The 16,390-nt window shown below is 33.4% G+C and overlaps 1 protein-coding gene across 5 annotated transcripts in view; it reads right to left on the bottom strand.

Moving 5' to 3' along the window:
* Positions 1-16,390, bottom strand: part of NIPBL (NIPBL cohesin loading factor) — a 186,296-nt gene that overhangs the window by 45,001 nt on the left and 124,905 nt on the right. For all 5 annotated transcript variants that reach the window (XM_030813968.1, XM_030813971.1, XM_030813969.1 and 2 more), the window contains 11 exons: positions 15,034-15,137; positions 14,444-14,530; positions 10,893-11,124; positions 10,010-10,161; positions 9,394-9,474; positions 8,760-8,860; positions 7,278-7,416; positions 4,888-4,970; positions 3,475-3,607; positions 2,483-2,626; positions 247-336 (listed from right to left, as the gene is read on the bottom strand). In XM_030813968.1, coding sequence (XP_030669828.1) covers positions 247-336; positions 2,483-2,626; positions 3,475-3,607; positions 4,888-4,970; positions 7,278-7,416; positions 8,760-8,860; positions 9,394-9,474; positions 10,010-10,161; positions 10,893-11,124; positions 14,444-14,530; positions 15,034-15,137 — 1,346 coding nt within the window. The remainder of the gene's footprint in view (positions 1-246; positions 337-2,482; positions 2,627-3,474; positions 3,608-4,887; positions 4,971-7,277; positions 7,417-8,759; positions 8,861-9,393; positions 9,475-10,009; positions 10,162-10,892; positions 11,125-14,443; positions 14,531-15,033; positions 15,138-16,390) is intronic.

Below are 16,390 nucleotides of genomic sequence, written 5' to 3'. Positions count from 1 at the left end.
ATGGAGAGACTTCCAAATATTTCTCTTGTCACACAATTTTAGTACAGTACAGTATCTGTAACCAGAATTCCATATAAGACAAATCAACCCAAAGCATTCTTTTCTGTTTAGATTATCAGGTACCCCTTGGTTTCGAAAATCAATATTCCAAACAAGTTTTCCTCTTCATCATGCTACCTCCCAATTTTCTGAAACCCAATTTAAATAAACATGTAGTATCTCCAAAACAGGGGAAAAGAATCCTACCACTAGTGAAGGATCAGTCTCAGTGTTTTCATCCAAGTAATCAAGCAATGCTTTTTGTAATTGTTGGATTTCATCTTCCCCTCCTGAAACCTATAGAATAAACCAAATAAGAACAAAAAAGTTATTACTGTTGTGCTTTAATAAATCATCTAATTGTAAACACAAATCTGAAGGAAAAACTGATATTAAAAATGAAAATACAACCACAGTAACTAAAAGGAAAAAACAGAAAAATATTATTTCTGAAAAATATTATATATTGATAGATGAAGTTTGCCTTTTTTGTTTTACTTTTTTTGAGATGGAGTTTCACTCTGTTGCCCAGGCTGGAGTCCAGTGGCACTATCTCAGCTCACTGCAACCTTTGCCTCCTGGGTTCAAGCAATTCTCCTGCCTCAGCCTCCCTAGTAGCTGGGACTACAGGCGTGGTCCACCATGCCTGGCTAATTTTTGTATTTTTAGTAGAGACAGGGTTTCACCATGTTGGCCAAGCTGATCTCGAACTCCTGACCTCAAATAATCCACCCTCCTGAGATTACAGCTGTAAGCCACTGCGCCCGGCCATTATTTTTATGAACCATATGTCATTTTTTTAAAAAACAGCACATAGGTAGTTGACATAAAAATGATCAGAAAAATGTGTTAAATCTTCAGAGGTAGGAAGAATTTCCTTTTGGAAATATGTGTTGAGAGCCATAAAAATTTACAAATGATCCTTCCCCTTGAGTTGCACAATGTATAATCAACACAGCCATACATGGCAATAAGAGGTTCCAGGCCCCCTTTAAGAAATACGGAAAGTCATCCAGTAACTAGATCTTGGTTTCTACATTACAATTCACCAATAAAAGGAACCAAGATTCCTAGGAGAAACAACTTATCCCAGGGCAGGGGTAGGGAAGGTAAAAGATCTGCCTGAAACACCTTTTTGTTCTAGAAAGCCCTCAAATTATGATGGGAATATATCAAAAGGAAATGAAAGCCAGCTTCAAAGGGTTCTCATTGATCAAATCTAGGATGATTTGAGCATTAAAATAATGATGGCAACAAATTATAATTTACCAGAGTAGGTAATGTAGTATTATATTAGATGTTAATATTATATTAATGATAATTTTTTGCTTTTGATAATTGTACTACGGATATTTAAGTGAGAGCTCTTGTTTGCAGAAATATACACTAAGCAGTGGCTCCCAAGCTTCAGCATTCATTCATTAGAATCACCTGGAGGGCTTGTTAAACCAAGAGTTTTTGATACAGTAGGTCCAGGGAGGGTCCTAAGAATTTGTACTTTTGTCAGAAATGTACTTGTTAGTTCCCAGATGATTTCAATGTTGGTGCTACTTGTCAAGGGGATCACACTTTGAAAGTCCCTGCATTAGAGAATTCAGGGGTAATGAGGGAATCATGTCTGCAACTTAACTTCAAGTGGTTCGAAACAAAATTAAAAAAAAAATGCATATACAGACACACATACATCTATATTTTGAAAGATGATAAAGGAAATTTTGTAAATTGTCAATAATTGAGGAATTTGCAAGAAGCTTTTATGGGAGTTCTTTGTACTATTCCTACAATTTTTCTCTAAGGTTGAAATTATTTCAAAACACAAACTACAGCTAAAAAAAAATTAGAGGCATTTCTACCAACATGGATATGATTATAAGCATAAAAAAAGACTAGAAAAAATGAAAACAGAAGTTGTATATAGTAGGATTAGAAATCATTTCCTCACCAATTTTCTCACGTAACTTTATTACTACCACTTCATCCACATTTAAAAAAAAAAAAAGCAATAAAACACTTTTTCCCCCAAGATGAAAACTCTCTAATACAATAAAGTATAAAAAAGCTCTCCTCACACCTCCTTAGTATGAGAAGATACATAACATTCAAAAGTACAAAACAATCTTATTGGGTGTGCTAAATCACCATTCAGTAAATTAAAAACTTAAATAAAATTTATGTTAAATCAAATATAAAACAGCATTATACATTATTAAGAGTACTTCACAAAAAGAAAGTAAATGATTTATATGAACCATTCAGAAGTCCCTGTTAGACTAAATAATTCATTCTCAGGTCTTAAAATTTCTCACTGGGGCTTTGAAAAGCCCACTTTTAGAAGTAAAAATCTTATTTTGAATCCACAAAATGAAATGCAAAACTAATGAAAGGACATGCAAAGAAAATAACTATTATTCATTCCCATAATTTTAATTCTTTATCTTAGTACCTGTTTTAAAATGCGTTCTATAGATCCTTGATCCATTTTGCTTGTAACAGCATCTTTTCTCAGCCGTGCAGCAACGGTTCCAAGGTAATCAAGAGATGCTACTCTTAAAGCCATCTCTGTTGACTTGTTACTGAACTGATGAACCTAAATATCAAAATAGTTTTTGATTGAATAGATTTACAACAATATATTTTAAATAGCAATTTATCATATAAATTCCCAATCTAAATTGTATAATTTAAAATTTAAACTTTTTTTTTCCTGTGATACTGTCCCATAAAGTCATTTTTGCCTTTTGATTTTCTGGAATCTGAACATTTTCATGTGACTAAAAAAATTACAGATTAAACTTCCTTAAGAACAACATAACTCATTAAATATGCAGGCTCAACTGTATTATTTGCACAAAATGTGGTATTACTGAGTAAGAATTTCTTAGGGTGGAATTCTGATGCCTATGAAAAGTTATTATAGTTTCCGAATAATATTAACATATTTTCCCATTCACAAAAAGGTCCCAGAAGCTTTGCAACAATGTGTATTGTGCAAGTTCAAATGTAGTTTAAAAATAAAGACAGTCACAACATTTCTTTCCATTTACCTACTGCATTACATGAGGACTACAAAATGCCATATATTTGTAGAAATACTCTTAAAGATGATAAGGAGTCTATATTAATCATTTTCTTGCTTTGAAATGAGTAACTTATGACTCAGTGTTGAGATGCTTTTAACAATATAACATTTCCAAAAAAAAAACTGTTAAAGCACTGTTATCTTATGTAATGAAATGAAAGCACCAAACTTCACAACATTTGAAAATTTTCTACAAGGTACTGACAATATTGTGTACAGTTATGCACATGCAAAAAGAGATGCAATGTTCATATTTCCTTACACATTTTTAAAGAATTCATCATCTGTGAATCAGAGTACATCCTCATTATGTTGTCTTCTAGTAATCTAATAATCTTTAAATGCTATACTCTTACCAACAGTCTCCCTAACAAACTAAGGAGTAGTTCAGCAGCTGGCCATTCAGGCTTATTGACTGTTGAAAGAAGGTCTTGAACAAAATTTTCAAACAGTGGTCTGTAATCTTCTTCACCTTGCTTACTACCACATCTGTTCAAAGACAAATAATGAAAAGGATGTCAATTTAGGTGACACATGTCAGTCATCTGTCTACCAACATGATTGAAATTGTTAGCTAAGTTTTCCTTTTTCTGTTTAGTAACAAGATATATAAGTGTACATTAAATAAAATATGGTTTAAAATGAGTCTATTTCACAAACTCCATTTTCTCCTTAATTATAGGGAATTCATTTATTAAGCAATACTAATACTACTTTCTTGCAAGTGAAACACATTTAAAAAAATGATCACTGTTTTTCTACCTAAAAGATCACCATAAATTCTTTATTTTTTTGAGATGGAGTCTCACCCTGTCACCCAGGCTGGAGTGCAGTGGCATGATCTTGGCTTACGGCAACCCTCCACCTCCCAGGTTCCAGCGATTCTCCTGCTTCAGCCTCTCAAGTAGCTGGGACTACAGGCATGCACCACCATGCCTGGCTAATTTTTGTATTTTTAGTAGAGATGGGGTTTCACCACGTTGGTCAGGCTGGTCTCGAAATCCTGACCTTGTAATCCACCTGACTTGGCCTCCCAAAGTGCTGGAATTACAGGTGTGAGCCACCACGCCTGGCCAAGGTCATCATAAATTCTTATGGAGGCTGGGCTGGGCTGGGCGCAGTGGCTCACGCCTGTAATCCCAGCACTTTGGGAGGTCAGGGCAGGCGGATCACCAGAGGTCGGGAGTTCGAGACCAGCCTGACCAACATGGGGGAAACCCCGTCTCTACTAAAAATACAAAAATTAGCTGGGCATGGTGGTACATGCCTGTAATCCCAGCTACTTGGGAGGCTGAGGCAGGAGAATCGCTTGAAGCTGGGAGGCGGAGGTTGTGGTTAGCTGAGATCGTGCCATTGCACTCCAGCCTGGGCAACAAGAGCGAAACTCTGTCTCATTAAAAAAAAAAAAAAAATCCTTATGGAGGCTAAATAACATCTCTTCACAAACTTTCCTATTCAGGTACAATAGGAAAATTCTCCAAAATTTACTGAAGACAAATTACAGAATTTCAATCTAGTACTTTAATTTCTGGAGTCTAACATATAAGCAAATTCACAAAATTTTAGATTTTTTTCCCCCATGTAGTCCCATCCCAATTTTAGATTTTTAATACTCCAGTTGTCTCATTTTAAAGATCAAGAAACCAAGTGTCAGGAAGATGTATTTAAGGTTCAGATTATGGCAGGAAATAGGATTCATCTTTTTAAAAAAATGAACTATTCTCTATACTGTGGAAAAGAAAAACCAGATTTATATTAATTTTACTCACTTTTTAAGGAAGATGGAGAGGAAGTTTTGGGCTGTTCGCATAGCTGTTTCATAAGAGTTAGTAATGACAACATCCTGGTCAATCTAGAATGAAAAAAATGAGTTTATAAAGATACAAGAAATAATAAGTTAGCCCTGTTGCTATTGTCATATTATTACTGAAGAGGGGGTAATACATTTCAATACTAAAATGCTTAAACTACTCCATTATATATAATGAGAGAAGCCAAAATTAGCACACTGAGCATATTTTAAAACTTTATAGAAACAAATAAAAATACAGATAGAGTGTTATTAAAATAATGTAAGAGTAACATATGTGGTTAACAAATTTAATATCAATAGTTGTTTACCATAATCCTGGTCAGAACAGAAAGAAATGGATTGAAAATAAAAAAACAATTAAGAAAAAATATATCAATCTCAAAGTTTAAGAAACACATAATCCATACAATAAAAAAAAAAAATTCAACGCCTTCATCAGAAATTTAAAGATTACGATATAAACAGTCAATTCACAGTTATAAAAATACAACAGACAAATAACTATAGGAAAAGGGGCTCGAGCTCACTAATAATCAGGAAAATGCAAAATAAGATGGGTATTTCTCAATGACCATAATTTTAAGTAAGAAGTAGGGCTATAAACTGAAACACCACTTTAGTAAGCAAATTGACAATTTCCAGTAAATTTAATGCATGTATACTATCTTAATTCTACTTCTAAGTACATCTAGAGAAACTTTTGCTTTAAGTTGTGATTCTATGATATGGTGTTTTTAACTCAAGTAAAAAACAATCTAGTATGAGTTGTATGTATTAAAAGTGATGTTGAGTGAAAAAATTAGCTGTAAATATGTCACTGTCCTTTACGTAAAAATGAAATAACTGTATATCAAATTTACATAAAAATCATTAAAAGAAAGAAACATGTTCATCATACTTGTCACCAACGGTTAGGAAAGGAAGACTACAAACAATGGGATTGGGATGGGAGAAATAAAGGGATCTGAACTTTTCAGATAGTATTTGACTTTCTTTCTTTCATTCATTCATTTTTAGACAGGGTCTCATTCTGTCATCCAGGCCAGGGTGCAGTAGCACAATCTTGGCTCACTGAGTCTCGATCTCTCAAGGCTCGATCGACCCTCCTGTTTCAGCCTCCTGAGTAGCTGGGATGACAGGCGCACAACACCATGACCAGCTAATTTGTGTGTTTTTTGTAGAGACAGAGTTTTGTCATGTTGCCCAACTGGTCTTGAACTCCTGGCCTCAAGCAATCTGCCCACCTTGACCTTGCAAAGTGCTGGGATTATGAGCATGAGCCAAAGTGCCTGTCCAGTTATTAATAATTATTATATATTTATTATTATTCCCAAAAAGGTACACACATATGCTTGGCTCTAACAGTAGATAAACAAAATTATTTGTTTCTCTTAAACTTTTGTTGAGGTAAAAGTATACACTTGGAAAAATTCTAAACATCTCCAAAAGCTATAAAACCAAAAGCAAATTGTCCGCATGAGCTACCTATTAGGGAGGGAATAAACTCATTTTCCACATGAATTTAATGTTAATTATAATCCTATGTTATGTATTTATATATGGGTTCAGTACCCCTAATCTGAAAATCTGAAATGCAAAATGCCCTAATGAATATTTCCTTTGAATATCATTTTGGTACTCAAAAAGTTTCAGATTTTGGAGCATTTCCAATTTTAGATTTTTGGATCAGGGATACTCAACATGCATATATATTACATATTGTATTATTCACTTTCACATTTAATATCTCACTGACCCTTACAACCTGGTATAGCAGTTTTGACAAGTATTATCACCTCCATTTTACAGCTGAAGAATAAACTCAGAAAGATTAAAATGATTTATATGTTTTATGACTGGTAGATACAACAGAACCAGAACTCAACTCTTCCAACACCATGTCTAGTGCTCTAAAAGGACCTTAAAGCCCAGCCATGAACGTCTAATTAAGAACATCAGCTTTGGCCAGGCGCAGTGGCTCCCACCTATAACCCCAGCACTTTGGGAGGCTGAGCAGGGTGGATCACAAGGTCAGGAGTTCGAGACCAGCCTGACCAACATGGTGAAACCCCACCTCTACTAAAAATACAAAAATTAGCCAGGCATGGTGATGCGTGCTTGTAATCCCAGCTACTCAGCAGGCCGAGGCAGGAGAATCACTTCAACCCGGGAGGCGGAGGTTGCAGTGAGCCGAGATCGCGCCACTGCACTCCAGCCTGGGTGACAGAGCGGGACTCCATCTCAAAAAAAAAAAAAAGAAAAAAAAAAAGAACTTCAGTTGTTTAAGAATGACAGGTATTTCCTTCAATAAAAGTACAGTTGTAAAACCTTTAATAGATTCCTTACTTTTTTATTTGAATCTTCTTCTGCATTAGAGTCTTTCTCTGATGATGGTAAGTGTACCACACATTGAATAAGTTGTAAAACCAGTGCTGTAACCATCTGAATATACATAGGTTCTCCATCCATATCACTACTGTTTAACCTTTAATGAAGAAAAAAAATTTGTATGGAGTAATCAAGATAATCTCATTTAAATGTCATCTATTGTCTGAAAGTTTCACGATACTTCCAATATTTCTAGGCATGATCTTAGTGCTTATAGTGTTCTTATGTGTAATTATTTGTCGTAAGTTAGCAAAAACAAGTAAATGCCTATGCATGCTCAGATAATTAAAATAGTCAAAGGAAAAATACAGTATTTAATACAAATTTCTATGCTTTACATACACTGCAGATAAAAATTCATAATATTAAACATTTCTCAAAATGATTTCGAAAATGATAAAAGTCTTCAAAGTTTCCAAATGCCCATATATTTTGCTATTCATCTGCTGAATCTGTTATTCATTTGGTATTAAAATCTGCTACACAGCTCTTGATCATCTGTGCTAGTACTGGTAGCACAGATTACAAAAAATCAATTTCCACATCTTTTGTTCTATAGATATTGTAAAAATCTAAGGATTCTTTTATATGTTGATAGTTTTTCTTCAGGTTTAACAGACAATAAATGTTTATCAGTATACAATTAGTCCAAAAAATGATTAAGATAAAATAATTATTTTAGAGAAGAAAGAAGCCTTCAAAGCAATCTTAAAAACAATCCTATATGCCACGTCAACACTTTTAATCACTCAGGAATATTAAGATAATTCTGGTGATTATCTATGATGGCAAAGACAATGCTGACCATAGCAGTGGGTTACATTCCTTATTAACAGTGTGCTTAGTGATTAAAGAGCATTTAATCCCCATGTTTATTCTCCATACTGCCATTAGAGTAATCTTTCTGTTTTTTATTTTTATTTTTTGAGACACAAAAATCTTATAAAATCCTCTTTGAACTGATATGATTATTTTGAGCCATATTTCCAACAGGATCAACAAGATCTTCTCACTGACTAGTGGTTCGTAATAAGGAATGATTTTGCTCTCCAGTGCCTGGAGATAATTTTGGTTGTCACAACTGGAAGGAGGAAGGGTTTCTATTGGCATCTAATGGGTAGAGGTCAGGGATGCTGCTGAGCATCCTATATTGCACTAGACAGCTATGCATAACAAAGTGTTATATGGCCTAAAATGTCAACAGTACCAAGACTGAAAAACCCTGCCACAGATCTTTACCTTTGAGAATCAGTGAAGTTTTCTAAGCCCCCTAAATATGTCATGTTATTTCACACATCTCAGCTATTCTTCATGCTGTTCTGATGTAACTGCCTAGTTTTCAATTATTAAAATATAAATCAGACAGAAATGAAGAATAAATGTATGACGGTTCAATATAATGGCGGTTCATTATACTTGACCTCTGTTATAATTAATTACCTGAAGTTCCTTAAACTCCTCTTGCTGGTTGGTAATCTTGCAAGTGAAGTAAAAATTTCTTCCAAAATTAACTGCCTATGTTTTTCATATCTTGAGAATACCTGTTTAGTAATTATAAGATTCCAAGTTAAACTTATAATAGAAAACAAACCAAAAAATAATACCATGTGATTAAAAAAATTACCTGCCATTTAGAATGAAAATGTTTTCAGTATCTAAGGCAAGTTGCTCTATTTTCCTATGATTAATTATAACATTCTTATAGAAGTCAAAGAGTACACTAGTTTCATTTAAAGGACTATGAAATCTTGGCTATAGGCAGTCAGACAAGATTTAAATGATTTTAAACCATTCTAACTTTATTATAAATATCAAGGAATTATTAGCTGAAATACTTGCAAATATTTAGAAGTGTTTTAAATGTGACAAAAACAGAATAACCCAATAAATTAACAAAACCGAAAAAGAAATGCTCAATTAATAAAGTCTAATAAGACTTAGTAAAATAGTCCTTAGATTGAAATGAATGTACTAAAAACCAGGTATCTTCATTATTTTTTGGAAGTTTGGATTAAATGACATCAATATTGTTTTATTTGTGGGGTAACTAAAAATACAAATTGATTATACTTACTGCAGTGACTAACTTAATGGCACACAACTGTAGTTCACTGACATTTTCCACAAAAAATGGTGTTATTCCCATAGATGAAACCTGTTTAAAAAAGAAGAGAGTAAGTAGTATACATCTTTAGTTGATTTCAGTAAAATTCTATCTTACTAAATTCCAATACATTCATAAGCTTACTGGAAAACACTAAGAAGGCATTTTTTCTTTCCCCCACCTAATCAGCATCTATTCTTTTCTCTGTTCCCCTTCATCCTCAAAGCACGTTAGCACATACAACAGGCACATTGTTTCATAGCTATCAGTCCTCTAATCTCTACTTTTTGAGTTTACAAATGTCACCGGAATATAAAGAAATAACAAACATTTAATATCTGCATGAAAATATAACCTATCTTTCAAAGAATTTAGAGTTTGGAATTTACACTACATTTGTCTGTCTCCTGACAAAATGTCTTTTTAAAACTCCTGAAGTTTTATTTCTTCAATTTAGATATAACATACTCTTAACAGGAAAAATTCTTGATAACATCGTGCTGGTCTTATTATTGAGTGAGCTAGGTTGTACTGGACTTAATCATTTAGTTTAGAAATGTACAAAATGCTTACCAAAAAAACTTACCTGAAGAATTGTTGTGTCTGTAAGAAGTTGTATCTCTAGCAATTCTGATAAGCTGCTAACAATGTCACAAACTTTGTTATAAAGCATTACTATTACTCTCTGCTTATGGGTAGAACATTTAGCCCGTTTTGCTTTTGAACTTAATAAGCCTCCTAAAATGAAACAAATTCAAGATAAGGAAAACATCAACTTTTAATAATTTTTAATAAACAGTACTCAAACTGTTTTTTGAATTAAGAGAACACAATTTTTTTAGCTACAGAACCTGGAAGATAAAGCTTTTTATTTATTAAAATAGAAAATTACTCTCTAGAGATATTCTATTAGAAACATTCTTGCATCAGATAATCTTCAGCAGCTATTAAATCCTTGTATCTAAAATATTATTTTATCTTGATTTCTACTTTTCTCCATTGGAGCAGGATAGTAAGATTATATTTCCCTTTAAATTAATTTGCAATTATACAATAGATCATCAAGTTCATTATTCAGGAACCTAAGTATGACCTTACTCCCTTCAAATGTATACATTTCATTGCTCATTTATAAAGGTTAAGAACAAGAGAAAGAGTATTTATCTTAAATCAATCCATTTTGTAGACAACTGCTATTTTGGGTAAAATTAGGGCGAAGTGATAAATGAAACCAGAAGGTAGTATTTTCTGAGATTTTCCCTGACAAGTAGAAATAACTTCTATTATATATAAATAGTTCCTAAAGAAATTATAATTGAACAAGTACTATATTCTAGTCAAATCCATAATCAAAATCAGTGTTTATTACAAGTTATATGATTCAAAAATTTTGGTGCCATTTTAAGTCCTATTTTGACTCATCTAACATGGCAAAAATTTACAATAATTTTGATATTATACGAACTAACCTCCATGAGGATCTAATCTGTAAACAGGATCATATTGAGGATAAAGTGTATTCTGCAAATGAAATTTAGTGTACTGTATAACTCTTTCAATTACATCCTCAATGTACACAGCTTTTGGCATGTTAGGGGATGTCATAATGTTGATAGTTGTAAGACAAGCATCCGCTGATTTTGTAACTCTCTCCATAATAAGGTCTCTCCATAACCTTTCTTCTTCTTCAGTATCGTTGTTCTGTAAAACAGTATTGTTAATGAAATGGAAATAAACACATTTATAGGTTTAAAATATACATTAAAATTATGATTTATTTGATTTTCACTGGTGGAAAAGTGTTATGATGTGTGTTAATTCTTTTAAGAATATCCAGAATGAGGTACAAATACTGATACTACTTTGAGCACGATTTGTGTTTCAATGTTTTCAAACGCGATATACTCTACCTCATTTCCCCACTAGATGACACCCTACTGAAAAAGTTATAATTATCTTTATATCCTTTGTGTGCTTTATCCAAATCTAAGATTTAGCTTATGACTTTAACTGTATATAAATTAATTTTGTGTTTTGGGTATAAACATTATGATAGTTTAAAAACTTTATAAATTCTGCTTGCTGCTGTGATAACAAAGCAAAAATTAATGACAAAGGGCAAAGTCTTACTTAGCACTAAAATGTTATTGACAATCATTCCTAACACCTGCTTTTCAACAACACAGTTACCGAAACTGAGATTAAAAAGTAGTAATATGCAGACTAATGAAGACTTTTTTTAAACGGATAATTTAAGAACTGACAGAAGACATTATTTTAATTTACACATCAGCAACTCGACATTGCAATTAGGAGTAATCTCACTGTTAAAGTAAAAATCCTTCTATCACATCTTTGGTTATGAAATATAAACTATATTATAGGACTACCTCCAATTCAAAGCTTATACCCTAGGAAAATGAACAAAAACACAATATATAATATGTAAAGCAGACAGGGCTTTCTGTTCAGTAATGCCTAAAAACTCACAAAGGAAAGATAAAGTAGCTTGTCTTTGATGCGAACATTGCTGTTTGTTTGGAAGAGTCAGTTAAGGAGGTTCATGATTCATGCCAAACGTTAAGGCTATCCACAATATATTAAATACTGTTAACGGTTTTTAGGGATGAAAGTAATTTCCTTAAGACTGAGTCAGCCAGTTCTCCAGAACTCTAGATTTCTGATGATGATTATCACAATTTCTTGGTGAAGTATTTAAGTAACTTGTAGACTAACAATGGAGTAGATTGTTACTTTAGGTTTCTCTAAGCCTTTGTTTCTGTGATGCAAAAAGTAAAGAGAGGGCACTTAAAAATATAAATATATTTAATAATCCAGAAAACTACCACCTGAGATTATTTTTCTACATATTTTATTCCAGAAGTGTCCAATCTTTTGGCTTCCCTGGGCCACAATGGAAGAATAATTGTCTTGGACTACATATAAAATACGCTAACAGTTACGAAAGCTGATGAGCTTAAAAAGAAATTGCAAAAAATCCTCATGTTTCAAGAAAGTTTACAAATTTGTGTTGGGCTGCATTCAAATCTGTCCTGGGCCACATGGGCCAGTGGGCCACAGGTTGGACAAGCTTGTTTTATTCCATGTAGATCCCCTAGCAATCCTGTGGCTTTTGTAAACACCAAGAGCATTTCCCTCAAAAGATAAAATAAAATCTAGTGCTTGTATATTAAATATATATACTACATATGTATACATGAGAAGTATATATATCAAAAGTGTTCAAAATGGTTATTGCTGGATTAGAATATAGCTTTTTTGGTGCTTCCTGTGTTTTGGAAATTTTCTACAATAAATATGTTACTTTTATAATCAGGCTTTTAAAAATAAAGAAAATTTGGCCAGGTGTAGTGCCTCACATCTGCGGTCCCAGAGCTTTGGGAGGACAAGGCAGGAGGATTGTTTGTTGCCAGCAGTTTGAGACCAGTCTGAGCAACAGAGTGAGACCTTGGCTCTACAAAATATTTTAAATAATTAGCCAGGCATTGCGGTGCATGCCTGTAGTCCCAGCAGCTTGGGAGGCTGAGGTGGGAGGATCACCTGAGCCCAGTAGTTCCAGACTACAATGAGCTATGACTGTGGCACTGCACTCCAGCCCAGGTGACAGAGCAAGACCCTGGCTCTATCAGGGGACAAAAAAAAAAAAAAAAAAAAGAGAAAGAAAATTTATCAACTCAGAACTTATTAAATGCCTATAATCATTAGTGTCTGCATTCATTAATGTCAGAGATATCAAGATCAATTTGAATGCACATATAATTTATAGTCCACTACAATGCTAGGAAGACAAATCCCAGGAAATTTGCTTCACTCAATTAATAAACCATTGCAACCATGTTGCTACTGCTTTTGATATAAGCATATTAAAATATAGTAACAGCTGGAGTTAACATTTACTGAGAAGTTGAAGTGTGCCAGACACTGTTATAAGTGCTTTACATGAATTAATTCTTTTTTTTTTTTTTTTTTTTTTTTTTTTTTTTTTTTTTTGAGACGGAGTCTCACTCTGTCGCCCAGGCTGGAGTGCAGTGGCGCAATCTCGGCTCACTGCAAGCTCCACCTCCCGGGTTCACGCCATTCTCCTGCCTCAGCCTCTCCGAGTAGCTGGGACTACAGGCGCCCACCACCACGCCCGGCTAATTTTTTTTTGTATTTTTAGTAGAGACGGGGTTTCACCGTGGTCTCGATCTCCTGACCTCGTGATCCGCCCTCCTCGGCCTCCCAAAGTGCTGGGATTAATTCTTCAATCCTTTGAACAACCCTTTGAGGTAGGTATAAAAATGGTATATAAGGAGTAATGTATATTAATTAGTATATATTAGGAAATCATAAGATTTCTAACTATGTTATTTCTTCAGGGAAGCTCAAGAAAAAGAATTACTACCTACTATCTCCTCATAAATCAAAAACAAAATTTAAACATTCATACACTTAAATAAGGAAGAGCATAAACTAAAGAACTGCCCCTTAAATTGACAAAAATGTTCACGTCTTTATTATTCTTACTTTATGGCAAAGCTGTGAATTGACAATGTGTAACATTAATTCTGAATTACTAAAAGTGAAGTTCTATTAGCAATGCTAATGAATGTAACTAGTAATTCATGGTAACATGCTCAAATTAACGAAATGTGAAATTTCCCCTACACATGAAAGTCATTTGTGAAAAAATTCACATTAGTCCCTCCCTAATGCACAGATGATAGATTCCAAGACCTCGAGTGCATGCCACGGATAGTATCAAACCTGATATACACTATTTTTTTCCTATATGTACATACCTAAGATAAAATTTAATTTATAAATTAGGCATGGGAAGAGATTAATGACAGTAACAAACAGAACAATAGACTATAATAAAAATTATTCACCTACTTTCAGATTGCAGTTGACTGTAGGTAACTGAGAACATGGAAAATGAAACAACAGAGAAGTGGGGGACTACTATAGATCTTAATAACATTAAGGGTAAAATTAACAGTATGGATCTTAAACTTACATGATTTAACAAAGTGGAAAGCTTTGACCCATCCTGAATATTCTTCTCCAAGATATTTAAGACTTTCACAGTTTTGTCAGTTGAAAGCTAAAATAGCAACATAAATTCTTTATCAATCATTGGTAAAAGTTATATATTATTCAAGAAACAATCTGTACAATTATTCCCTTTGAACTATGGAGGAAATAGCATTGTCACCCTCTTAAAGAGTACAAAAACTTTCCCACTTAGAACTTCTACTCAATGACCCTAAACGACTAAAGCAAATGTCAAAGAAAAATTTAATGTATTTCTGCATTTAAATAATCTAAATATTTGAGAAAATGAAAAAAAAAAAAAAACTCTGGAAAAAATTAAAGTCCATGCCTCTTTCAATGCAGTAATATGATTCTCTTTAGAATAATCTGCAGAATACTTCTTTTATTCTTTTGTAAAAAAGCAAAAAAACTCATTTAGACTCTCAGAAGTCAACAATGAGTTTTCTTTTTACTATTTACTTTACATAAATTTTATAATTTACCCTGAAAACCTTAAATTAATTTCAAATGTTTCTATGAAGTAAATTTATAAATTTTACTTTGGTGAGATACCTTATCCATTATACCCATTGCTTTTATTTTAGCAGATTCACTGCCAAGTTCATTAAGCTGATGTTTTCCTAAGAGCAGTTCCTGAGGAATTTCATCATCATCACCTGCAAAATCAAGCCAAACAAACACAAACAAAGTTTAGGTAAATGAAATAGCTCAAAATGTCAAGCTTAACTTTCTAATAAAATTTTTAGACACGCAAACTAAACAAATAACAACCTAAGACGCCTCTATATATAAACCTCAAGTAAACCCTGAATGAAAAAGGACAGAAATTGAAGTCAGATTTATGACTAAAATGGGAAGATGAGATAGAGATCTTATCTTTACTACTTTAGATATACTCTTGACTGTTCTCAACCACACTCTCTGCCTCAGGAGGCTGACCTGAATGGACTACATCAAGAGTCTCCCATGCCCTCTGCTTTTGTTTGGGTTTGGCCAGTAGGGTGCCGTTAGAAGATCAAAGAGGAGTGTAAGGTCAAGGTATTTATATCTCTTACTCTTTGCTTACAAGGTCTCCTCAGGCTGGCTCTGTCTCCTGACCAAAAGGTATTGCTCCTTTCAAGGCAGCCTACTCCACAACTTTTTTTCCTGCAGAATGAGTTCTGGTGACTTTTCTGTATCCTCACTCTTTTGGTTTAAGGCTGTTAACCCTGGGTTCTGGTACTATTTTGCCTCCATCTTTTTAACTGGTCTCTTTGTAAATAACTCCTCCTCATATTATTCTAATTTGAGAGTGCCCTTTGTACTTTTGGGACCCAATGATACAGAAGACAATTTCTCAGCACAGAATTGTAAAGTTTTAAAAAAGATGAAACTGACATTCTAAATAATCAGCAAACACAATGATACTCAGGCAAGCAATTCTCACAAAACAAATACTTATTTTACCAGCTGAAGGTGGCATAAGATTGTTAAGAATAGCTCTATACATTGTAGGCAGTGTTTTCATAAACATATTTTAATATTTATAGATGTAATCTTTATGTCATTGTAAAAGTAATACATGAATATAACATTAATCCTACTGTATTCTAACTGGTTTACTATTTTGTTTTCCATTATTAGCATCTGTATTCCCTAAAGCCAGGTGTTTGGGTTTTAGTTATTTTTGCATCTCTAGCACTTAACATCCTACTGGCATACGATAAGTATTCAATAAATATTGGTCATTAGAATAAATGAACAGAAGAATAGATGCTTATTTCTGCATATTTGCTCCTATCGGTACCTTCATTATACAGGGCCTTTTGAAGCCTCCTCACCTGCATAAAGACTTTTTTAATTACTCTGACTTACTCATGATTCTTTAGATACTATCCAGACTTGATTAATTTATACTTGAGTTTTGTAC

The sequence above is a fragment of the Nomascus leucogenys genome, chromosome 6 (genome assembly GCF_006542625.1).
Source record: "Nomascus leucogenys isolate Asia chromosome 6, Asia_NLE_v1, whole genome shotgun sequence".
Lineage (NCBI taxonomy): Eukaryota > Metazoa > Chordata > Mammalia > Primates > Hylobatidae > Nomascus > Nomascus leucogenys.
Note: the sequence above shows the minus strand (reverse complement) of the source record. Positions and strands in the feature narration are given on the sequence as shown.